Here is a 27,106-nt window from a genome sequence, read left to right as displayed (position 1 = left end):
CTCTTTATTACATTTTTGTAGCAAAAAAATGTATGAGCTCGTCTTTTTAAGTTTCGTGGACTGTCAATGGAGGAACAGAAATCTCTCAGATCGAAGATGAACTAAAGTTTTACAAGTTTGGAATGACATGAGGGTTGATGACACTCTTTTTCACAGTGATTGCATGTGAACGGCTTCTATCCAGTGTGCATTCTCATGAGAGGCTTGAGGTTTCCATTAAGTTTGAAACACTTTCCACAGTGATAACATGTGAAACTCTGCTCTCCAATGTGAGTTATGTGCCTCTTAAAGGGTAACTCTCGCCAAAAATGAACCTAGGGTCTTTTTGTTGATCTACCCGAGTCAAAATTTCATGTAAAAGCATAATTAAAATGGAAACGCCACTTTTAAGACTGACCGTATTTTCGTTTCAGGTCAAAATGCCTTTTGAATGGGAGTGCATGGGGCACGACTATGATATAATCAAAATCGCCATTTTTAAAACACTGAGAAGGCTCGACGCAACATGAAACTTTGCTCGAAGTATCACCAGGGGCTCTACACATGAACTTGAGCACTGACTACATTTTTTGTGTACACAAAGTTTACTAAAAAGAAAGGTTTTGTACGACTCACTTTATCAGTTAGTGTTTCCGGTGGCTGAAATTTTGTCAGTCAAAAGTAGTCGATCTCCAAATGCAACGTAATGAAATGTCATGAACTTGTAATTTCAATGAAAAGCATGATAACTTGCGGAAAATATCTGTAAATTTATATGGAAACAAGCTTTAGGAGCTTTCCATCTTTACTCTCCTCATGTTACGTTGCATTTGGAGATCGACTACTTTTTATTTTAGTTTTTTTTTTTTTGTGAGAGAGACGGGGGATGGGATCGGGAAAGGTCCACGAGCCGGGACTCGAACTCGGGCCGCCCGAGCGCAAAGGCGCTACATGTCGGCGAGGCCACTGGCGCCGACAAGAGATCAACTACTTTTGACTGACAAAATTCCAGCCACCGGAAACACTAACTGATAAAGTGAGTCGTACAAAACCTTTCCTTTTAGTAAACTTTGTGTCCACAAACAATGTAGGCAATGCTCAAGTTCATGTGTAGAGCCCCTGGTGATACTTCAAGCAAAGTTTCATGTTGTGGCGAGCCTTCTCAGTGTTTTAAAAATAGCAGTTTTGATGCTATCATAGAAGTGCCCCATGCACTCCCATTCAAAAGGCATTTTGACCTAAAACGAAAATACGGTCAATCGTAAAAGTGGCATTTCCACTCTAATTATGCTTTTACACGAAGCATAAGAGCCTAGGTTCAATTTTGGCAAGAGTTACCCTTTAAGGGGTTTCTATTCTGTGAACTCCTCCCTCACTAACGAGATCTAAAACAGCTTTCTCTAACCCTAAATCCTTATGTTGCAATTCAGGTCTTTACATGTGTAACTGACGTGAAACAGTGTGAACTCATGTCTAAAGACTTTCTTTTCAAGAAACGTTTTGCCCACACAGTTTGCAGGTGTAAGGACACACTTTCCAGAGTGAATTATCATATGGACTTCAAGGTTTCCTTTTCGGGAGAAACTTATTCATCACTGCAGGTCAATAGCTTATTTCCATTGTGAATTCTCATGTGCCTATTAAGGCTTCCCTTTTCAGTGAAACTTTTTCCACACTGTTGGCAGGTGAAAGGCTTCTCTCCAATGTGAATTCTCATGTGGACTTTAAGGTTTCCTTGTTGAGAGAAACTCTTTCCACACTGTTGGCAGGCGAAAGGCTTCTCTCCAGTGTGAATTCTCATGTGGATTTCAAGGTGTCCCGTTTCAGTGAAATTCTTTCCACACAATTTGCAGGTAAAAGGCTTCTTTCCATTGTGAATTCTCAAGTGCCTTGCAAGGCTTCCTTTTTCAGTGAAACTTTTTCCACACTGTTGGCAGCTGTAAGGCTTTTCTCCAGTATGAATTCTCACATGGGCTTTAAGGTGACCTTTTACAGTGAAACTTTTTCCACACTGAGGGCATGTGTAAGGCTTTTCTCCAGAGTGAATTCTCATGTGAACTTTAAGGGTTCCTTGTTGAGTAAAACTCTTTCCACACTCGTGGCATTCGAAAGGCTTCTCTCCAGTGTGAATTTTCATGTGCCTGGTAAGGCGGTTCATGCCTGAGAAACTCTTTCCACACTGATGACAACAGTTGTCTCTTGAGTGAATCCTGAAATGGTTATAAAGGTTTACTTTACGTGTGAATCTTTTTCCACACTGATCACATGTGAACGGCTTCTCTCCAGTGTGAATGCTTAAGTGATAGCTAAGGTTTAGTTCTGTTGTGAAACTCTTTCCACACTGTTGGCAGGTGTAAGGCCTCTCTCCATTGTGAATTTTCATGTGGACTTTAAGGTGTCCTTTTTGAGTGAAACTCGCTCCACACTGTTGGCAGGTGAAAGGCTTCTCTCCATTGTGAATTCTCATGTGGATTTTAAGGTTTCCATGACGACTGAAACTCTTTACACATATAAAGCAAGTTAAAGAATTTCTAGTTCCTTTCTTTTGAGTTTTATTTTGTGAGGAAGTGTTTTCAGTCTGTGAGCAACTAAAATATGTTTCTCCAGTTATGAAATTAGGATGTTTCTCATGCTGCTGTTTCTCTTCATTTTCATTCAGGTTTTCACTCTCCTCTTTCAGTGGCATCAGGTCTAAGACAAAAAGAGACATACAAATGAACCCCAGTTTATTGGCAAAAACCAACAGACATCAAAACATTTAGGCATCAAAACCAACAACATGTATGCTAGATCATATACCCACTATGCTACTAAAAGAAATGTGACCTGTAACCTCTGAAACTCTTCTCAATGCTGGTAACTCTTCACTCTCTTTTTCAGAGAAAGATTTCAGTGATTTTAGTCAGTATTTAAGCCCTATGGTTACTTATAATCACAGCTAAATCTCTCTCCTAATGCAATAAGGTCTTTCAACAACAGAGCATGTCAGTCTTCTGGATAGCTTGAGATTTATGTTGACATTTGTGAACAAGCAATAGTACAGTTTAGGTCCAATCAATCCAACTGCTACCACTTTGTTAGTGTTAATGAAGAGACATCTCATCAAATACAAGTATGGTGTGCCACAGGGCTCAGTATTAGGTCCTCTGCTCTTCTCCTTGTATATGTTTCCCCTGAGGGACATAATCATTAGATTTCACTAGATGATACTCAGTTTTATATTTGCTCACATCATGACAAAATTTCTGTAGCAAATTAGCCCAAATGGAAATATGATTAATTAATTATAACTTGTTATACTTGTACAATCAATTAAACTGTTTGTCTAGCAAAAACTCAGTATTAATCATCTATCATCTCTGAGGAATGTCATTCTTGTGGCTACTGTAAGGGAAACAGGTCAATTTAGCTCAAAGGGAATTATTAATTACTTTATTGGGAATTTTGAAAGAATCAAATTTATGTAACATAGATCAGCAGGTTAATACATTAAATTCGTAAGCACATAACACAGGACACTTCTCTTTAAATATAAATTAGACTTTATTGATTATTCTAACACACAAAACTAATACCTAACACATACACGCACACACACATGCGTTGCAGAAAGAAAGAAAGTGAGGAAAGAATGAGCTTAACCCTCTGGGGTCTGAGCTGTTTTCTGGGCCCTGGAGGTGTTCTGACATGCTCTGACATTTGTGCTTATTTCTGTTACTTGTGACATTTTCATGGCTAAAGTCTTATTACACTGTATTCAGCACAAACTCTGCTACAATAATATATCAACAGCATGTGTGTAAAAGTTTGTAGTTTTGAGATAATGACATTTATGCGTGGTTTGTGAAAATACAAAAAAAAATTCTCACTGAAATAAGGTCATGAAACCCATACTGATTATTTCTTCACAAGACTTTTGAAAATTGTATGACGTAGCCTAGAATATTTGCTCTAAAACTATGTGAAAATCACCTTGACTGCTCATTCAGAGAAGACAATATATTGATTTAAAATTTTTACGACGTGTTTTGTGTGAAAAAGCAATATGCGAAGGGGCGGATCATCTCATTAATATGTAAGCTTTCCACACCTGAGAAAGACAAAGACACTCCCTAATGGCCCTATTAGGAGCTTATCAGGGCCCATCATTCTGACCAACCTTGCACAAAGAATGACGAGATTAAAAAAAGAATGGCTTTTAAAATTGTTTGGATTTATTTACAACATAATCCAAAGATACACAACAAAAAAAACACTTATTGATAACAATGATCCAAAGAAAGAGACCTTTGTGCCATTCCTAAAAACATTGTACATACCTTTCATTTCCAAGGTGTTTGATTTTCACTTTACCATGTTCATGTACAGAGACATGTACTGTGAATGTTGAAGTCAGCAGGACTCAGTGGCATCTGGGCCCTGAAAAAAATAAAAAATAAAAAAAGTGAACATACTGATATCAAGAGAAAGGCCTGCACGATTTGGGGAATACATTTTAGATTTTTCTGGTTAAAATTGCTTTTTAAAATTCACAGAATACACACACACACTCACACAAATGTTTCCAACAATATATTATATAATGAACACCAGGTTTGTTGTGCCTTGTAGCCAGGTATAGGCTATGCGCAGTGCTGCATAAAATAATAACAATATAGCAGCCTATATACATTTTCAAAAAGATTTCAGTAACAATTAAGCTAGAGAAAAATATATTGATGATCATGTTACTTCAAATGTTTCCATTCGTTATGATGATATGAAACTAGATAACAGTAAAAACATGAAGCCGTTTGGAGCGTTTTGCTTTTCCAAAATATGATGCATTCAAACACGATCGCGATCAAAGATATGATACATTCAAACGCGATCGCGCTCAAATATAAAACATTATGGTTAGGCCTACCATATACATATCTACGTTTGAGCAGATATCCACAAACACAGTAACAGTAAACACGGGTCTAAATATTATAATATTCACCTTATATCTAGCAACAGTTCAACTGCAATGTGAAATTTATGCAACAATAACAAACTAATATGTAAGAATTTCTTACCTTATCTTTCTTGTCTTCAAATCGCGTTCTTCTTCTGGGGTAAATCCAATGTAAACTCACGTCTTTCAAACTCGACGAAAGGCAGAGACTGATGAAGTGTTTTGTTTCTGAGGTAATGAGCGCGTTCGCGTTCCATGTGGAGATTTGCATGTGAATATCTTTTGCGCGAGTGGGCGTGGCCAAATTAACTGTAATGAGCAAGCGTTTGAGAAGCTGGACATCTTGTTGGTTTTATACAAATTACTTAAACAGAAAATATTTGTTTTCAGTTTGAATCCGATCATTTAAAAGTACACACTTAAATGTTTATAAAGGTATATGGCTCATAAATGTGTGACAAGTATTCGCTGAGTTTTGTTTCAGTTTATAGACGTGCTCAAGAAAAAAAAGTTCACGCGACGGAGAGGCAGAACGCACACCCTGTTTATTTTCTTTATTTTTCAAAAGCACAATGTTTTGATTTGATTGTAAGTGGACACATACAAAAGTAGAAATATCACAGATTATTTTTTTATATTTATTTTTTCTGTATGACCATAAATGACAGAGTAATTTAAGTTTAAAGTGCTACAATGTAAAAAAAGTCCAGCAAAACGCGGGGGCGCGTTTTTCGACCTCAGAGGGTTAAGAGAGTGAAATTATGAATTCTAGTAGTATATGCACTTTTTAAAACCTGACTTGAATGAACCATCAATCATTAATTTATCCCTTCTACCGTTTCTTAGGCGAGGTAATTACATTTTATATCAATGCACCAGCTAAGAGGCGTTCCTTGCGTTTGTGTCTTCTTTGAATGAGAATTCCCTTAGCGGTCCTTGCTGGAGAGGGGATCTCCCAGGTTCTTTGATTCACTGGCGGTCTCGTTGTTTCCTTGAGTGACGCCTTGGGAAGCCAATTAATGGAGTCTATCTCGTGGCTGAAGTTTGAAGCTTTGAAGTAGGTGAAGGTTGTAGAGTCATTGAAGAAACTTTGCGGCAAAACTTAACTTATAATATGAGACTCAACGTAAAGAAAGGAAAATAAGTAAGAGGAAAAAAAAGTAAAGACGAGAGTAGTTAGATGGCTTGAATGAAACTGTTAACCCATTTTCTGCAGTGTCTCTTCCGATGCTTTGTTAGTTCTCTGAGATTTTAAACTCAAAACGCTTGTCCAGCCTCCTAAGCAATTAGACTTTGTCTTTAGCTTAGGGTGTGACTATTCCTCCTCCTCCCCCATAAATAATATGTTATCTGACAAGTCACAAGTCTTAACTTTCCTGCTCTAGTAGAGTACAATTTGGACATGATTTCTATAATAAGAATTTGATACATATTACAAAGATTTCTTTCAAGTCATCTTTTGTCTAACGAGCAGACGATCATACTGATAGGAAACGAAACACTTTCATTCAACCATTCAATAGTCTCAGTCTCTGTGTTCTTTAAGAGATTTCAGTGAGAGATCACTCAGAGATTGTTAAGAAGAAGGTTCCTTGTGTGAGTCACAATGTCTTGCCCTTTGGACCATTAGTCTTGGGTTAACTGCCTATCGTTGACAAGCTCTTCCTTTAGCTAGGATCATCTCTTACAAACTTGCATGGCCATAAAGTACTTAGCTGTGGTTTTCTAGACTGAATGGCATCCCAAATGGCAGATCCTCTGATTTGGGCTCCTGAGTGTTGATTTGGAATTCGGCTCTTCATTCACAGTCTGGTGGAGTCATTGCGCTCTATTTTGCTCTCAGATCCTACACCACAGAGAATAACTATTTCTTACTGCATACAGTTCTTCTCTTTGCAAGCAGTGACCAAAGAATCAATACTCACGTAAATGTGCACAAAAGTTCATTTAAATCTCAAACACATAACTAGTCTAAACACACACACACAATCATGGAAATATGGATAAAATGGAAAGTGAAAGTGAATTCATGAAATGAAACGAAACAAGTGGAATGAAGCAATAGAAATATAAGAGTCACTTAACCACCTGGACAACCATTAGCAAGGGATCTAATTCTCGGTTTGGTTTAGTTAAATGTATGATACTTGCATTGCATTGCCTTAGCCGTTGAACGAGCATCCAGATGCAGTCTCGCATGAAAGTCTTGATGGTTCAATAGTTCGATGATGAAGTTGCAATCAGGTGCTTCCCAGTTGAGTGAACAGTAGCCCCATTTACATGCCATGACTTGCGCACAGTTTCTTGAAAGCCCAGATCCACTCTGTTTTCTCTGACATTGGATAGTGGTCGCCCATCACCCATGACTTCGTCCATTTGCTCAAAGAAGGGGAAGTTTGTAGGATCCTCTCCACTCCTGTTGTTATGCATTTTAGCTTTGTTATACGCCGACTTTAAAGTTTTCCACCTGTTGTTCAACCGTACGATCCATGCCAACTTCTTTTTGAAGAGGTCCGATTTTCTAAACTTCCTACCGTTCATATATGTTCTGTTTTTTTTAAATACTGTTTAATACATTTGTCTCTGTCGCACTCCAGTTTGATTTGGCCGCTGCCACCATTTTGTATTATAATGTCAAAACCAGGCATGTGCAGAAGTACGTACACTCAAAGTAATCGGATCAGCTTGTTTAAATGTATGTATTTTTAGTTTGATCGTTTAATGAAAAGATTTATTCCACCCCTTTCAGTCTGACTGAAATTTAAATCGGTTTGAGCATTTTTATTCCGATTATAACCAGTTTAAAAGTCCAATCTGAATGAAAATGCTCCATGTAAACAGGCCTACTGACAAACTTCAGCGAGGTTAGTCTGACCCGGAGAATCTCCTGGGTTGAAAGTTACAACATGGCTTGTTGGGGTTGAGGTCCTGCCAGTATGCAGCTGCACCGGCTCTTGGGCAAATGAAGTTGATGGGGTCTTACCGGATGTCTCGACTTCTCTTCCAACAACTGAGGTCACAAAGATAATGACCTTTAATAACCTTTTTCGTTTTTCTTTTAATTTCTACAGAGGTCACACCTCCTGCAACTGGCTCAACCAATGTAAAAAGAGTCATTTCTGGGCAGGAAGAAGTTTCTTTGTTTAGAAGCTGACTCATTTGCATGATCAGAGAGGACTGGCAATTTTGGGAGAGGGACCAGGTTTTAATACTGAACAGCACGAGTCGTCTGTGAGTCTCGCTGCTGTAGCGTCAAATATACTATATTTCAACTATATTTCCGTCAGGAATGGCTGATGGCAATTACATGGTTTAGATACTCAAAAACACCAACACCAGGAACTGTATAATCTGCTCTCTATGTGGTCTAAAACATGCGTGAAAACCAAGTTTCAAATTCAGTCAGCAGATGAGGCTGAAATGATAGTGAAAATTAACACGACATTAAACAATTAACATTTAATAATTTAACAACAAGGAGGAACAGGGTTTTTCCTGCATTGAAATGATTTTGACTGCAGCCAAAATGAATCTTTGTCCCGTCAAATATTTATTTGATAATTTGACGATACCTGCTGTTCTTACAGTACTGGTACCTGCTGATAGTCGTCTGCTTTAAAACGCTCTTGTGAGTGTGCTCTGTAAAGAGTGCCAACGATTTCACAGCATTGAGCTTTGCAGCCAATCACAAACATATTTGTAGAGTAATGGCCAAACAGAAATGGTTTACATTTTTGTTCAACACGAGGTCTGCACGCTCGCAAATCCTTAAATTATTACCAACAAAGTATAAACACGACGTCAGTAAGAGATTCGTTGCACAGAGTAGATTGCTTCATTGATTTTAATGGGAGTTTTTCTGAGAGTGGAGCTTTGTGTGCCTCCCGTTGTGATTGACAGCTTACGTGATAATGTCAGTGATCTTTGCTCGCTCTCTGTATTTATATATATATATTTTTCATGCTGCTAACTACACATAGCAAAGGTTCTTAGAGATTGACAAACGTATTTGGATGCATGATTGAATCCGACTGACAGTGATAACCATAGCAATGTATGGAACAAAACAATCTGATACTGTATGTCAAATGATCTGTGCATTAAGTCTTGGAGTGTAAACCATCATTAGTACTGGGCTCACATGGGTACTGTGTGTTTATCCTTGTAAAGCTGTTTTAAAACAATCTGTATTGTATAATGCACTATATAAATAAAGGTGACTTGACTGGACTTGTGTGTGTGTGGATGACCGTGATAGTCTGCCAGCACCAAAGACCATTTTTGACCCAGAACAATTACCAAATTAAAGGGTCAAATAGAACTGTTAAAAAAGAACGGCGTAAAATTGAATCCTATATGTACATTTGTTAAGCTGTGGTTATTATACTGTAATGCTACTGTCCATATCCCTGTGAACTTAATATAAAAGGGCACATTGTAATTTCTATAAGTTGTCCATTTATTACCAAAGCATTTGTCAGTAATACAGTTAAAAATGGGGGTAAATGTGAATAATTGCACTGCAGGTTGATTTAAGGTGTACCCCTACATTTTATGCTTGTGCTCCTAAAAATCTCAGTAATGGGCTACAGTACTCCTGGTAAAAAAAAAGTGAACAACGTTCTTTTCATAATGACATTTCCAGCAATTGTAGAATAGCCTTCTTCCACCTCAGAAATGTTGGTCAAACAAGAAATATGATCAATCAGCCCAATTTGTTCATCATTACACTGACTGTTAAGTTTCGTATCAATTTAAGACACAAAGCTTTGAATAGCCTACCTCCTCTCTACTTCTGCAACCTTCTACTGTGTTATAATTTTTATTTTATAATAATTTTATTTACGGCCAGCTGATGGTACTCTGAATATCAAAATCCACAAAAGGAGTTCACAAGATTACTATTAGCTTGTGCTATAAGTTGATCTTAAATGTGTATATTTTGAGTTTTTGCTTAAAACAAGCCAACAGGGTAAGAAAAAATAATAATATTAAAGGTGGGGTATGTGATTCTCTTTTTTTGTCCATTTTTTCAAAATCACTTGAAATCCTATTCCTAACCCACTTACAGCCACTGAGTTAGAAGCACTGAAATGAAAATTAAGCAATTTAATCATCTGTGGAACGGGCAGGACTCGAAAAACTCCAGCCAATCGTTTCCAAGACCACCTAGAATCATTGGACAGTAAGTTCGTCAATCAAACGGTCGTACCATTCTCTCTCTACTGTGCGACAGAGAGTCGCGTGGTTATGACGCAATCGTTAGCCTACTTTTACAAAAACTGCTTCTACGGGGCCATAACGTAAGATACAAGGTAATGGAGCATTTTATACATTGTCGTGTTTCTTTAGAAATAAATAATGGACAAATGGAGTCTTCAAACGGCTCAGATGTAAAGTTATTCGCTGTCAAAGTGACGCCAAAATGAATGGGAGTCAATGGAATGCTAACGCAAGTGAAGTTCTGCTACAAGGTGGCGGCACGCGGCCGGCTTCAACTTCCGGTCGACTTCCTTCCCGCTTGATAAAACCAGAAAGAGAGACAGAGAAAGAGTAAGTGCAAGTTGCTTCCGTTTGGAGAAAGGCAGACAAGACACCAGCACACAAAAGGAAATCTATATTTGAGAGAGCAATTGCGAACAAAACGGCAAAAACAAGGGTCATTCTAGGCGCTGCTTTCCAATGTTGGCGGCAACTTTTTTTTTTTTGCTGATCATTGAAAAGTTTGCATTTGTCCCAAATTACTGGCTGTTTTTTTTGCGGACAGAATGAACGAAACTCCATTTACTACAGCCTCTCTGGATACCATAGTATCTGAATTATATGCACAATAACAACACCTTTTCACCATAGTTAAAGGAATAGTATAAGCTAAAGCTTATAGAGAAACGGCTAGTGACATTTACAAGACAACGGTTTGATACAGGAAAAGATTTTAAGAATGAGAAGAAAAAAAAATCACTTATAGTGTAAAGTTAATCATTCACATATAACAGTTTGCTTTATGAAAAATAATTGTTTTTTTTAGATACTGTTGCATGATAAGCTAATAGAAATAAAATCTTTTCATTGTGTAAAATTAATCTGAACTGAAAACACAAGAATTATTTTTCCTAATTTGATGCGTGATGTCGTAATAACAAAAGCCCATGGTGGAAGCAGGATCGTCTCAGGATGAAACAGCGCTAGTATTTGTCTGGTCATGTGATCTCAACATGTCTGTTCACATGAGGCGACCCGCTCCATGTCAAATAAAAGCGCTTTAATTAGGACACTCTTCAAAAATATCACAAATTTCTGTAGAACTGGACATTAAAATAAGGATCAAATGACTTTGAGAATGAGACCAACCTGTTTGTTCCTCAGCTTCTTCTTGTTTCACACTGAATGTTTCTTCAATCTTGAAGTCTTCACTCTCCTCTTTAATAAATGCCATCTTTATAATAGTGTTAGGTGGATCTCAGTCGCTTCACCAGGAGTTTTTCTGTGTGTTTGTCCTGTTTAAGATGAGAATAATTAACAGACAAATCTCTAAGTGTGTCTCAATCAGATCTAGTTCAGTAGTTCAGTTCACTGGTAAGTGAGTCATTCAGAGAGAGAGTTAATGGACTTAAATGATCTGATTAGACTAGCAACACTCAAAACTAGCACTACAAACTAATGAAAAAACACAAATTATACAGACACTATATATTTAGGGCAGTTAATGTATTTAATGATTGTAGAAATCGAGATAGAAATAGATAGTTCAGTTCACTGGTAAGAGAGTCAGTCAGAGAGAGAGAGTTAATGGACTTAAATAATTAAATTAGACTAAAAACTCAAAAATATTGAGCAAATTATTAAAAGAATGCAAACTTCAGACATTTCATAATTAGTTATTGTTTTTATTTTATATTTAATGATTTGTAATTACACATAATAAATACATATAACTTAAATGGTTAAGCTTTCATTAAAAAAAATAAACATTTGCCATTGATTTGCGACGTGCATGTGACGTCAGCGCGCGCTGTTTCAAGTGAATCATTTAGTGAATTGGTTCAAATGACTCGTTTCGAAATGCTCAGTTTCTCTCCTTCACTAATAACCAGTGGCTGAATAAGTGTTTACGATGAACTGACGCACGATATAGGGGAGCGAAATGAGACGCACTCTTTCTGTTACTCACGTGGGGATGAGCTTTACTCACAAAATATCATTCATTAATTTTAGATAACGCATTACAATGTAACATTCAGTAATACATAGTTAGTTTTGCAGTTCTTGAAAAAACTAGAAAATCGCCTGAACGGTTTGCATGGATTTAAACATTTAAAATGCCTAAAAACACAAACCTTGCTTCAGCAGAATCACAACAGTCGCAGGAGCTCGGCGCAGCCTTATGACGTCACATCGGATTACCAAAATAAAAGTCCTGTTCGCAACTGTTCGGAACTTCACGATAAAATCGCAAAAGTGCATAGAAATGTGCATAAAAAAACATACAAATAATAGAACTATGTCAGAGCATTCAGATTTAAATTCTTGGTAAAATATATAGTTAAATGCATGTTGTTTCTGTGATCTGCTAAAAATAACTATTGATTAAAGAGTTTGTACCACATCCATGTGAGATTCTGTGTAATAATAGACAAAACAGTCATGTTTGAGTGCAGAAACCATTTATTTCATTGGTCGGGAACCTTTTATTATTTCATTTTTGTTTTTATTTTACTATTATTCTATAAACATGTGTGAGTTTGTGTCCTCTCTGATTTATTTTCCTTTATCTTTATTTACATGAAAGATGCGTCAGTTACGCATTGGCACAAATGACTCCAGCCTAGATTCAGATGCGAAGAGAGGGAACCGCTGACTGAGCAAATACTTGTGTTTACTACATAGAATACGCTGGACTCAAACTTCACATGGATCACAATGAGAAGCTTATTGATTTTGGTGAATTTAGTACTTCATATGTAGTTTGTGAAAATAAGGCACATTTGCTTCAGTGTTCTGTTATTATATAACATTGTTTCTATTTACTTCCTGAACTATTTTGAACACATCTACATTGTCAGTAAATAAAAAATAAATAAAAAAACACCAGTTTTCCACTTATAATAATATTGTAATAAATGGCTATAAACTGCTTAGGGATTGTTACATGTAGACAAAATTTCATCTGGAAGACTAAAACGTTCAAGTATAACTTTCTAAAGAAAAAAACTCCAAGAGGTTCTGTCCGAGTTCACAGTAAAAAAAAAAAAAAAAAAAAAATTTGCTGGCGTTTTACTTAATTCTGGTAAATTCACCCATTCTCTGACAAAATAAAAATATCATTGGACCTTTAAATGAGCTAGATTGAAACTTCAACTTCTCATGTTTAAGATTATATAGAATGGGTTAGAAAAACCAAGAAAAGTGCAGGCGGGGTCAGGTGACCCAAAACGCTGTGTGACTATAATATGCCTTTTGTGTTTATATGGGACGCTTCCTTTAATGTGAGAAGAGCACACACACACACACACACACACACACATCTCAACAAACACAGGAAGAGGAAAGCAGCACTTCAGACCGCAGCTTGATAAATCACTTGAAACCTGACAGACATACATAGACAAAGACTACACAGCAAAACCCCCAGTGTTCACTTTACACTGCTCAGTGTTTATATAATCTACACTACAGAGTGTTAAAAGTAACACTCAAGCAGTGTTGCGGTTAAATGAGAGAAATAAGTGATTGAGTGTTAGTGATGAACAAATGCTGTTAAAAAGAAGAATAACTTAAGGAAATACGAACAACAAGAACAGGAAAATAACCGCAGTTGGGTTTTTCTGTTTTTAACAGTGCACTGGCTATAAGAAGAGGTCTTTTGATTTAATGTGAAAGACGAGAGTTGTTTTTGCTGTGTCGTTTTTTTTTGTGCGCGCACACAAGCATTTCAACGAACAGCAGGAAGTGGAAATCAGCACATCAGACCGCAGCCTGAACTGTCTGAACACTTTCTCATACAAATGCGATTTGTCTGTGTATGTGTCTCTATGATTTAACACTGGGGGTTTTGCTGTGCTGTGTAGTCTTTGTCTATGTATGTGTTTCTTGTTTTAAGTGAATCTCGAGGCTGCGGTCTGAAGTGCTGCTTTCCTCTTCCTGCAGTTCGTCGAATGCTTGTTTGTTCCTCTCTCACATTAAAGGAAGCACCACAAAAAATGATACTGCAAAAACTCCTGATCTAGCAAGACCTGCAATCTTATATCTAGTCGTAAAATCTTATTGATCCTGTTTTAAGAATAAAATGCTATGCAAGAGCAGATTGTTTAAAGATAATTAGTTTTTTTTCTTAGTATATTCAATTCAATTCACATTTATTTGTATATCGCTTTTCACAATACACATTATTTCATTTCAAGTCCACGTTACAATTTAGAGGGATCTGTTATCAGAGATGACTATCTAAGTTATGTATTTCAGAAATGTACATATACAAAATCACAGCTAGCCAACAATGTAATAATTTAATGCAGAAACAATGAGCTCATTGAAGTAATGAATACTTGATTGTTAACAAACATTTATGATATTTAGAAAAAAGTATATCTTAAAGTTGCTTCACTTTCGCAGTGAAACTTCGATGCTGCGTCTTGGTGTTGAAACTATGGGGAACGGCATTAACATGACCGGTGTCTTGAGGTGTGTAACCTCACATCAAAATCCATTGGCGGATGGCAGTACATGACGTCACATGCCCCTGAATACAAAAAGGCTTGAGTGGATTCACACAACCTGTAACTTAAACACCTCTGATTGGCCATTACTGTCAACAGACATGCCAGTGATTGGCTACAATACTCAACGCTGCAAAATCACATTGTAAATAGACACATTTTCAGCGATTAACGTGCCAGGATGGATCCCGTGTGATGGGCCGGCCTTGAACAAACAATGAGATCCTGTTGATGCTTTGTGAGCTCTTTGACTATGTTCGCACTCGTCAGTCCAAATCTGATTATTTGTTTCTCCAATCAGAATCTGATCTAAATTGTTGCCTGTAAACACTGCGTATCGCAAATGTTCGGATCTGATTTGTGAGGCCCGTCGCAGTCTTTAGTTTTCCGGAATATCTGCATTGGTTTCTATGCCAGTGAAATTGCATTTGGAGGGATACACCGAAAACGACAACAGCAACAATAAAATGGTTTGTAATGCAGATGGTGTGTTATTTACAGTATGACAATGTGTAGTCGCTGCGCTGGACTACTGTGTCAGAAACGTAGGAGGCTGGTATGACTGGCTTTATTCCGTGCTGTCGTCTCCGTGAAGACATCTTCCCCAGTTGGAGCTGGTTCAAAACAGATCTGCGGTAAAATAAAAAGTAAATAAAAACTTTCTGTACATGGAAACAAGAAAATATAACAGCCAACAGCAATTGGCTGCAGCGTATATAAATATCCAAACTATAGTGAAAACCCTATTTATTAGCACGGTAACATAGATGAGAATTTAAGACGTTAAATTCGTAAGCACAACACAAGAACACTTCTCTTTAAATACAAACAAGAATTTTTTGATTATTCTAACACATAAAACTAATACCTAACACAATCACACTCACACACATTAATACGAGTTGCAGAAAGAAAGAGAGGAAAGAATGAGTTTTAAGAGTGAGATAGATGGTGAAATCCCATTAGGCAGGGTTATTAAATTTATATCAATGCACCAGTTCAGCTAAGAACCTCTACTTGCGTTTATCTTTGCTTTCTTTGGGGATTCCCTTTGTCAGCAGTTTGTTAGAAAAGGGGAGTTCCCTTTCGTGGTCACTACGAGTTACGTCAGTGACGACGAATGGGGTTTCGCTTAGAAAGCCTATCACCTTCGAGTATATAAAACGAACCAATGGCAAAGAAATGCCATGGGTCTGTGGAATTTGCATAGCGTAACTCCGCCCCACCTCGTGGGTATATAAGTAAGTGCGCCGGCAACATGCAGATATGTTTTCGCTTCGGAGCCAAGTATTCACTTCACTCCACAAGCCAAATCTGAGATCTTCTCTTCACTCTTCGAGACGAGCTTCTCTCCAGGTGTTGGTGTGACAGCGAGTTCCAACGAGTGCACATTCCCTGCTGATCTGTGCAGTGATCTGCCAGTGTTTGTGTGTTAATCTCCCTGGTCGCTTCAACACTCTGCGGAGAATAATCCTCTCACAAAAGAGCTTGCACGTGGCACGTCTTTTTAAAGGGACATTGTGTAGGAATTTCTCCCATCTAGTGGTGAAATTGTATTTTGCATTCAAACGAATACTGCTCTCCAGCACCTCGCTTTTTCAAATGCGTGTTGCATCTACGGTAGCCGTTATGTACCATAAAGCTATGACAGGATGTCTTTTAATAGCACTTCATCGAGTTATACTGTCTGTCTATATAATAAAGTACACAACCAAGCCGTAACATTAAGACCGTAACATTGACTTACCTGTCAAGAAGAAAGCAGGCAACTTCAGCGTCTCTTTTGAAAGCTTTCTCCTGCATTAGCTCTTTCCACCTGGAAAAAGCTATCCCGACATTAACCCTCTGGGGTCTGAGCTGTTTTCTGGGCCTGGAGGTGTTCTGACATGCTCTGACATTTGTGCTTATTTCTGTTACTTGTGACATTTTCATGGCTAAAGTCTGATTACACTGTATTCAGCACAAACTCTGCTACAATAATATATCAGCAGCATGTATGTAAAAGTTTGTAGTTTTGAGATAATGACATTTATGCGTGGTTTGTGAAAATACAAAAAAAAATTGTCACTGAAATAAGGTCATGAAACCCATACTGATTATTTCTTCACAAGACTTTTGGAAATTGTATCACGTAGCCTAGAATATTTGCTCCAAAACTATGTGAAAATCACCCTGACTGCTCATTCAGAGAAGACAATATATTGATTTCAAATTTCTAAGACGTGTTTTGTGTGAAAAAGCTTTATGCGAAGGGGCGGATCATCTCATTAATATGCAAGCTTTTCACACCTGAGAAAGACAAAGACACTCCCTAATAGCCCTATTAGGAGCTAACAGGCCCTGCCATTCTGAGCAACCTTGCACAAAGAATGAGGAGATTTAAAAAAGAATGGCTTTTTGATTGGATTTATTTACAACACAACATAATCCAAATATACACAACAAATGACAAAAAAGCACTTATTGAAAACAATGATCCAAAGACAGTGACCTTTCTGCCATTCCTAAAAACATTGTACATACCTTTCATTTCCAAGGTGTTTGATTTTCACTTTACCATGTTCATGTACAGAGACTCATGTCAGTGGCATCTGGTCCCTGAAAAGAAAAAAAAAAGTGAACATACTGATATCAAGAGAAATAGGGAATATAGTTCTAAAATGTATTAGGAATAAATTTTAGATTTTTCTGGTTAAAATTGCTTTTTAAAATTCACAGAATACACACACACACACACACACACACAAATGTTCCCAACAATATATAATATAATGAACACCAGGTTTGTTGTGCCTTGTAAGCAGTAGGCTATGCACAGTGCGTTTCAAACGCGATCGCGCTCCAAATATGATACATTCAAAACCAGAGCTCGCTCCAAAATATGAAACATTATGGTTACCATATTATACATATCTACGTTTGAGCAGATATCCACAAACACAGTAACAGTAAACACGGGTCTAAATATTATAATATTCACCATATATCTAGCAACAGTTCAACTGCAATGTGAAATTTATGCAACAATAACAAACTAATATGTAAGAATTTCTTACCTTACATCTTTCTTGTCTTCAAATCGCGTTCTTCTTCTGGGGTAAAGCCAATGTAAGCTCACGGCACATCTTTCAAACTCGACGAAAAGCAGAGACTTGTGAAGTTTGTTGGTGCTTTGTTTTTGAGGTAATGAGCGCGTTCGCGTTCCATGTGGAGATTTGCATGTGAATGTCTTTTGCGCTCGTAGGCGTGGTCAAATAAAAAAATTATTAGGAAGCGTTTGAGAAGCTGGACATCTTGTTGGTTTTATACAAATTACTTAAACATAGAATATTTGTTTTCAGTTTGAATCCGATCATTTAAAAGTACACACTTAAATGTTTATAAAGGTATATGGCTCATAAATGTGTGACAAGTATTCGCTGAGTTTTGTTTCAGTTTATAGACGTGCGCAAGAAAAAAAAGTTCACCGCGACTGGGAGGCAGAAAGCACACCCTGTTTATTTTCTTTATTTTACAAAAACACAATGATTTGATTTGATTGTAAGTGGACACATACAAAAGTAGAAATATCACAGATTCTTTTTTTATATTTCTTTTTTCTGTATGACCATAAATGACGGAGTAATATAAGTTTATAGTGCTACAATGTGAAGAAAATCCAGCAAAACGCGCCGGCGCGTTTGTCGACCTCAGAGGGTTAACCCTTGTTTTTTGTAATCTCCGGTCACATTTCGTTTTTACGGTCTACTTTGGACTTTTTCGACGACGAGGACTCCTTATCCTGTGACTAACCGTACAGTGCAGCCTTTTAAACTTGCCGGGGCAGTGACAAGCGCCTCTCACCCCGGATTTCCACCAACTGCGGAACGGCTGCGGCCATGACTAACAGCTGAAGTCACGAGGACCCACGAGATCTCATGAATTCACGCATGATCGCACAATATAACCCCTCATTTACACCGCACACGTCTGTGGCGCATTACGGCTGCAACACGGCTACCGGAGCTGATCGCGCCCATTCTAGTCAATGCTTGTGTTTACACCGGCCGCAACGCGGCGCGTTTCAGAAGCTTCCCAGAAGCTTCTCTCCGCTGTAACGCAAAGTTGGGATGTGGCCCAGAAAGATAAAAAAAAACAATAGGTGTCGGAGGAAAAGATGCACGAGAGACTAGAGATTGCGTATCTTCCCCGTGTTTAATACAATTACTTAAACGTCACACTCGTCCGCATACATGGGGATCGAGTGAGAAAAAGTAACATACAAACAAACATCCAACTCTGGTCACAAAATATAAAAAGGAAATAAAAGAAAGAGTAGCGGTAGAGCGGTTATCTCCTCTCATCACCCGTCAAACCTACAACTGACGCTCTACGCACATGCGCAGTTCCCATTTCACCCCATATTAACCCAAAAACACAAAGTGACCGTTACACCGCGCCGCTTCGCTAAATATAGGCGCCTAGTCTATTTTTGATGGTCCAAGTCGCACCAGAAATACAAAATATAAGTAAAAAAAAAAATTTGTCAAACTCAAAATAAACACCCTGTGCAAACTCCCAAACGTATCACACACCAATATCCTTGGTAGAAACCATAGACTGTAAGTAGAAATCCAAAAATCAAGAAAAACCACGTCGGACAGGCAAATCCCGTGGTCTCGTGCATCCGCATTGGCACCGCGTGGAGGACGGAATAAAACCTTGTCGCAGACGTAATGCACCGCACACGTGTGCAGTGTAAATGAGGGGTAAGTGCTGAATTGCTGCGGAGCTCTCCGGCATCCGGCAAAAATAGAAGCTCTGCGTATCTGCTCCGGAGGGCTGCGGATCGCCGGAGTCGGAACGCAGCCGTTCCGCAGTCAGTGAAAATACACACATTGATTTTAATGGAAACCTATTGACTCCTCCGCCGTTCTGGAGCGGATCCGCAGTCGCTCCGCAGTTGGTGGAAATTGGGGGTCACTGCTCTGCTCCTCCGCTTCTGCTGGTTTGGAGGGCTGGTTCTGCTGGTTTCACGTGACGCTGGCTCTGAACGAAAACGCGTTGTGGAAACGCGTTGGCCTAGTACTTTTTGTCCCTCTCTGCTATTATAGTTTTTCAAGATGGTGGAACTATATGGAAGCCTCCGTGGACCTACCCGTCCCATGTATATAAAGATAATAAATTCTTCGTTTACGAGGATAAGTCAGATCATTGGCAGAGGTATTTGTATACCATTGAGGACATATTTAAGAATAAAAATATTGATTTTAGATAATAAAATACCTAAAAAATTACACATTGTCCCTTTAAAGATGCCTCGCCCGTGCACTTCTGGTTGTGGTCGCGTTGTGTCTGACTCTGATGGGCACAATCGCTGTCTTGCGTGTCTGGGCGTTGCAACCATCGCAACACTTAGGTCTAGACTCAATGATCTCATTCAAGGGAGAGTCCCCTCATCCACACCCCGATCTACTTCCTCCACGAGAGCTGGTACTTCGGCTGGTGGCCAGGGTGACCTGAGGGTGATGGTGTGGAACAAAGCGCAGACTATTCCACGCTCCACACCCCCCTCTCAAGCGACGACATCACAAGGTGGGCAGGAGTCCTCAGGAGATGACGATTCGGCTGTGCTGCCGCTTTCGGGCGTGCCAGCATTGCCCAAGTCTGATCCCGAGCTGACGGCCATGCTTTCCCGGGCAGCCGCGGCCATTGGGCTTGAGTGGTCCCCGCCACCCGGCCCTGTGTGCTCACGGCTGGACGATTGGTTTTTGGGTGCGGCCGCTGACCCCCGTCAGCGTCCAACCCCAATACCTTTCTTCCCGCACGTGCATGAGGTCACGAGGTCCTGGTAGACTCCCCTGTCTTCCCATTATCGGCCGGCGACCTCCTCCGCCTTTCCTCCTCTCGATCAGGCCGCTGCCAAAGGGTACACTGGGGTTTGCCAGGTTGAACGTTCTGTTGCGATGCAACTGTGTCCGCAGAGTGCTTCTTTCCGTGGTGACCCAAAGCATCCCTCTAAAGCCTCCGAAGAGCCCCCAAAAAAGTCTGCTGGTGCTTCAGTGACTACTTCGCTCAGAGAACCTGTCAATCACAGCTGTCAATCATGACGTCACACCACCGTTTTTATAGCATCAAGTAGCTAACTAAAAACAAACTTACTTTAAAAACAAATACTTGAATTTACATCAGCGTGATAAAAACTACAGTAAATGACAGAAACCACCTTCGGAAAAAAGATATTTGAAGTGTAATTAAATTGTTTAGTTGGTCTCAAGTCCTGTTGAATAACACGGGGAGGTGGGGGTTATGACCTATACTAGGACCAGTCACCGGGGGGCGATCGATACGTTTTGACTTTTCAGGGCTTGTGCGGCACGCTTGGTTACGACCAATCCTGGACCTGCGCGTCTTGAACCGCTCCAAACGCATTTTCGAATGTAGGTGTGGCCGCAGGATTGGTTTGCAGCGATCGACCTGAAGGACGCCTACTTCCATCTCTCCATTCTACCTCGACACAGACCGTTCCTACGGTTTGCTTTCGAGGGGCGGGCATACCAGTACACGGTTCTCCCATTCGGGCTAGCCCTGTCTCCTAGTGTCTTCACGAAGGTCGTCGAGGCAGCCCTTGTTCCTCTACGGGAACACAGGGTTCGCATCCTGAACTATCTCAACGACTGGCTGATCCTAGCTCACTCTCGAGACCAGGTTTGCGAACACCGGAACTTAGTGCTCCGGCACCTAGCTCGTCTGGGCCTTCGGGTCAACTGGGAGAAGAGCAAACTCTGCCCCGTGCAGAGGATCTCTTTTCTCGGTATGGAAATCGACTCGGTCGCCATGTGCGCGCAGCTTTCGAGCGGTGTCTCAGCTTGCCTGAGACAGTTCGAGGGCAAGAGTGAGGTTCCACTGAAACTATTTCAGAGGATCCTGGGGCATATGGCATCCGCAGCCGCAGCAACGCAGCTCGGATTGCTTCATATGAGACAGCTTCAGCACTGGCTTCGCGATCGATTCCCGAGGTGGGCATGGCAACAGGGCACGCTCCGAGTCCCAGTGACTCCAGCCTGCCGTCAGACCTTCACCCTGTGGTCGAACCTCAGCTTTTCGAACCTCGTTTGCACTTGCCGCCGCAAGTATGCATTTCCCCCAGTGAGCCTTCTTGAACAGACCCTGTGCAAGATCAGGGAGGACGAGGAGCAGGTCAATATTTCCAATATTCCAATATTCCACCCTTCCGAGTCATATGTGTATTCCCCCCCTTCGGGCTGGCACTGATTGCATATTTCCGCTGAGATATGCTTCCCAGTGTACCTTGGTATTCCTGTGTTAAGTAGGAGTCCTTCGTCCGTGCTAGCCTCACAACAGGGATCTCAGACTCAGGCACTGGAAGGTAGGTGGCGTGATTAGACTGGGAACCCCATTCGTTGTCACTGACGTAACTCGTAGTGACCGCGAAAGGGAACGTCTCGGTTATGTATGTAACCCTCGTTCCCTGAGTACGTCTCCCTGCCACTTCCTTACTCTTCTGGAAGCTGGTTCCAGCTGCGGCTGGCATAATAGCTAAAAGTGGACTCGCCATGTTTAGAGTGAACCCTTGGTATTTCTAGCTGATATGATCCTAATGATCTGAGTGATCTGTTGGGTTTATATTAGGGGTGGCACGGTTCACAAAACCCACGGTTCGGTTCGTATCACGGTTTTAGGGTCACGGTTTTCGGTTCTGTACGGTTCATGTTGTTGTTTTTTCTTTTAATCTTTAACACTCCAAAAATGTACTTCAGCATATGATATATAGCTGAATTATCTAATTATTTATTTATTTATTTCATAAATGGGGTGTGTTTGCAAAACGCAGCTTCTCATTTCCCATTCTGAAGTAATATGAGTGAGCAGTCACCCTGAGGAAACTTTCAGTGGCCCTGGAGGTCCATCATCTGTAGAGCTACGTGGGCTGTGTTGGACCGTTATTTGTCAATTTATCCTCGTGTCTCGTCATCATAGGCGGGACATGTCCCCACCATTTTTTGCCAGGGTTGATATTATCTTGCAGCACGGGTGTACCAATACAAATAAATAAAACATTTCCAGTTAACTAGCAAAGTATTTGTTTCATTCGTTTGTTAAATAAGAAGCAATTTAGCGCTGAAATGTGTTTTTTTAATCAAGTGATCAAAGTGCTCGTTGCAGTTGCGATCAGTGGTGCTGATACAGTGTTCTCGTGGCTCGCGCACACACCGCAGCGGCCGCACATTCATCACTCGGACGCGCGCTTCAATCCATTGAGGAGACTCAAGGCTACTCGTTCCGATTAAATAATAAAACAAAATTCATACAAATCGGTCCCTGCTTGATATACAACCGCTGATAAACATAATCGGTTTTGATAAAGAAAAAAATATATACGAGCGCAGATTAGAACTCAGAACCTTTGATACGCTTGGCAAGTTCTGCCACTGGACCATTAGGCTACGTGGAACAGTCGATCTATGTAGCCTATTTATTCACATGAAAAAAACAACATATAGTGTGGAGTAGATCTCATTAAATGTCTAGGTAAACTCAGTGTACTATATAAATCGATTGCTGGACATTGTAATGTAATTCTACATATGTCTGATTTATGATTTAGCATTGTATTAGCACGGGCACGAGGCTACATTGCGCATGCGTCGAACCGTGCAAACCGCGCGACGCACACGCGCACCGAACCGAGACAAGCGAACCGAACGGTTCGGATGTTTTTTCATGTACCGTGCCACCCCTAGTTTATATTCAGTAGAGTTGAGCCGGATACTCGGCTGAAACGAGTATCCGGTACGGATAAAGCACTTTTGCCGAGTACGAGTATTATACGAGTAATACGAGTCAATATCTGTTAATTCTGTGCTCGGATTAAATAAAAAATCTCATTGGGTAGCTGACTGTGTCTGCGTTCTGTGATAGGCTAGTCACAGTGCCCCACCCCTTACACACAGATTTATTGTGTTGCTGTGTCACGCTTTGCTCACTCACACACAGAACACTGAGAAGAACAGCGCTCTCTCTGTCTCTCCCTCAGTCACTCAGGTTCGCGGGTCTTTTCCGTTAAACGTTTAGGTTTTCTTCAGCTGCAGGTTTGTTTTTTACTTTGGTTTGTAGTACTTACTTATAAAGCAGTAGAGTTTTGGTAAACGTGGGGTTTGTTCAGACGTGGTGCTTGGTAGAATGCGACTCGCGTTGCGTCTCTGCATGTCGGAGATTTTTTTTTTTTTTTTAACCGTCAGCTGGCTCTAACCAGTTTTTTTGACTTCACGCACTGAGTGGCTGACACTTTCTTCCTGTATTTCATAAAATAAATAAAGTTAGTTGTGGTATAAAACTAATAGTAATACTATATTATAAAATTAATTACCTACGCACGCACGCACACACACACACACTCTCTCTCCCTCTCTGCCGGTCATCTGAGGTTTTTTTTTTTACCGTCTGCTGGCTCTAACCAGTTTTTTGACTTCACGCACTGAGTGACACTTTCTTGCTGTATTTCATAAAAAATAAATAAAGGTAGTTGTGGTATAAAACTAATACTAGCCTATATTACAAATTAATTACCTACACGCACGCACACACACACACACACACACACACACTCTCTCTCTCCCTCTCTGCCGGTCATCTGAGTTTTTTTTTTTTACCGTCTGCTGGCTCTAACCAGTTTTTTGACTTCATGCACTGATGACACATTCTTGCTGTATTTCATAAAAAAAAAAGGTAGTTGTGGTATAAATAATATTACAAATTAAGCTACACACTCACACACACACACACACACACACACACACACACACTCTCTCTCTCTCTTTCCCCCCTCTCTCTCCCTCTCTCTCTCTCTCTCTCATGATCAGTGATACAGAATGAGTGATACAGATAGTACTTCAGCTGACACTGCACCACCAGTCAGAGTTTGCTTAACCTTGCAGGACAGTGAGGGTCAAATCAGTGACAACGAAAACAGTAGCAGTATCACCCACCTTTCCCCCACTGAGACCAATATTGCATCTGGGGATGGAGGTCCTCCTCCACTAAAGATCAAGAGGACTTCTGCAGTATGGAACTCTTTCACTGTTTCTGAAAATGATCCCTCCAAAGCCATTTGCAAGCTTTGCAAGTCCAAGCTAAGCAGAGGTCGAGATGCAAAACATTACAACACAACATCTCTACATAACCATCTGCTATATGTTCATCACATGAGAAAGCCCACTGTATCAGCCACCTCCTCCTCCTCTCCTCTTCCTTCTTGGGTCACTGGTGTTCAGCTGGGTGCTGCTAAGGGCTCACATTCATCTTCCTCTTCACCAATACTCACTGCATTTGCAGCAAAGCAGCCATTCTCAGCAAACCATCCCCGGTCAAAACAAATTACAGAGATGATTGGTAAAATGATCTGCACTGATCTTGAACCTTTCTCTGTGGTGGAGAGGAGAGGCTTCAAGACACTTGTTGGCTTTTTAGAGCCCAAGTATAAGATACCTTCGAGGCACTATTTCAGTCGAACTGTAGTGCCTGAGCTGTATGAGGCAATGAGAGGGGAGTTGGTCCAGTCACTTAAGGCAGCTGAAGGAGGCGTCATCAACCTCACTACAGATCTCTGGACCAGCAATCACAATGCACATGCCTATCTCTGTCTTACTGGGCACTGGTGTGAACGTGTAGGGGAAGCTTCAGTACAGAGGAAAGCAGGGCTGCTAAATGTTGGTGTGCTGGACATTGAGCACACATCAAACAACATTCTGTGCTGCCTTAAGGAAAAGATGAGAGAGTGGGAAGAGTCTGTTGGTCAGTCTGTCACAATACGGTTTGTTGTTTCAGATAATGCAGCGAACATGGTGAAAGCTTTGACTGAATATGGGCACATCCGTTGCGTGTCCCATACGCTTCACTTGGTGGTGATCAAAGCACTGGAGAAGGACAGAGTTGTGACATCCCTTCTCTCCAAAGCCAGGAGCATATCTGGCCATGTTCATCGCTCAAGCAAAGCCAGCAACAGACTACATGAGCTGCAAACACAATTGAACCTCCCCCAGCACACGCTCATAACAGATGTAAAAACAAGGTGGAACTATACGTTCTACATGCTCCAGCGGCTGGTGGAGCAGCGCAGGGCTGTGCAGATTATGACACAGGAGTCTAACATGGGTAAAGCTCCAACAATCATCTATCCAAATGAGTGGGGGTTAGCATCAGACATGCTCACTGTTCTTAGTCCTTTTGATGAGGTCACACGGGCGCTCTCAAAACACAGCGCCTCCATCTCTGAGGTCATCCCCCTTCTGCATGGCCTGTGCTCCATCATCAGGTCACTGCATGCTGGTGAGGAATCTGAGGATGAATCTGATCAGTTCATGGCTGGTGATGAAGATCAGGATGCCACAGTGGGGCTGGGCCAAGATGTTGCGGCTGAGTCCAGGGAAAGGTTAGGCACAGCAGCAAGGAAACTAGCAGCCAATCTGAGCAAAGAACTTAAATGGCGTTTCGAACCAATTTTTGCAAACTCCACATTTCTGCTTGCCACTCTCCTTGACCCCAGATATAAGGCCAGCTGTTTTCCAAACAATGTTGATGTGGAGGCACTGAAGAGGACATTACTCCTCAGGATGGAGCTCTGTGACCCTGTGGCTACACCTGCAAGAAACGCAGAAGAGACACCTGCCACCAGCAGCACTTCAGTCTTGTCTTTCCTGCAGAAAAAGAAATCGGCTATTCCAATGAGGACACATTTACCATCAGGTGATGTGGAGGCCTACCTGGCAGATGGGGACATCAGCCTTACCGATGACCCAGTGAAATACTGGTCAGGCAAGCTTCAGTGCTGGCCCAATCTTACACGCTTTGCACTGCAGCATCTCAGTTGTCCACCTACAAGTGTCCAGTCTGAGCGTGTTTTTAGCACAGCTGGAAATGTGGTCAGTCCACAGCGTGCAAACTTAGACCCTAGCCATGTGGAACAACTGGTCTTCATTAAAGTCAATGCAGATCTGAAAAACAGCGTCGGACTATTTGATCAGTAGAACACAGTCCCCCCCGCCCCCCCCCCCCCCTCTCTCTCTCTCTCTCTCTCTCTCTCTCTCTCTGTCTCTCTCTTACTCTCTCTCTCACACACACACACACACACACACATACCTGGTGTGGAAATAAAAAAAATAAAAAAGAACCAAAAAAAAAAATCACATTGATTATAAAAAAATTAAAAGTTAAAAAAAGAAAGTTATATTGAGATGAAAACTCTTGTTCATTACATTTAATTTCATAATTGCAACTGCATGTGTTGTATTCATTGTTGCAAAACTTGTTCTGTATATAGTTTGTTTGTTATCGTGATCAAAACCATTGATCTGAAGCTCAATGCTGATGCTGTCATGTAAATAGTTTTCTAATCAGCAATAAATATAACAATTTCTGATCAACCCCTATCAATTGCATACTTGAAATAACATACCGGTTAAAACCCCGCCCA

General features: G+C 40.4%; 2 protein-coding genes across 2 annotated transcripts; one reads left to right on the top strand and one right to left on the bottom strand.

The window, feature by feature from the left end:
• Nucleotides 1-679: 679 nt before the first annotated feature.
• On the bottom strand, nucleotides 680-12,313 carry LOC311288853 (uncharacterized protein). The gene is made up of 3 exons (XM_084406465.1): nucleotides 12,256-12,313; nucleotides 11,270-11,415; nucleotides 680-2,670 (listed from the first exon to the last, which is right to left on the bottom strand). Exons 2-3 carry the CDS (start codon nucleotides 11,352-11,354, stop codon nucleotides 1,565-1,567), a joined length of 1,191 nt encoding a protein of 396 aa, XP_084262591.1. The 5' UTR covers nucleotides 11,355-11,415; nucleotides 12,256-12,313; the 3' UTR covers nucleotides 680-1,564.
• Nucleotides 12,314-24,506: 12,193 nt separating this feature from the next.
• LOC311289834 (zinc finger BED domain-containing protein 4-like) lies at nucleotides 24,507-26,660 on the top strand (the record flags this gene model as incomplete). The annotated part of the gene is made up of 1 exon (XM_084408080.1): nucleotides 24,507-26,660. One exon carries the CDS (start codon nucleotides 24,507-24,509, stop codon nucleotides 26,658-26,660), a length of 2,154 nt encoding a protein of 717 aa, XP_084264206.1.
• Between the last annotated feature and the right edge of the window lie 446 nt (nucleotides 26,661-27,106).

The sequence above is a fragment of the Rutilus rutilus genome (assembly GCF_951802725.1).
Source record: "Rutilus rutilus genome assembly, chromosome: 4".
Lineage (NCBI taxonomy): Eukaryota > Metazoa > Chordata > Actinopteri > Cypriniformes > Leuciscidae > Rutilus > Rutilus rutilus.
Note: the sequence above shows the minus strand (reverse complement) of the source record. Positions and strands in the feature narration are given on the sequence as shown.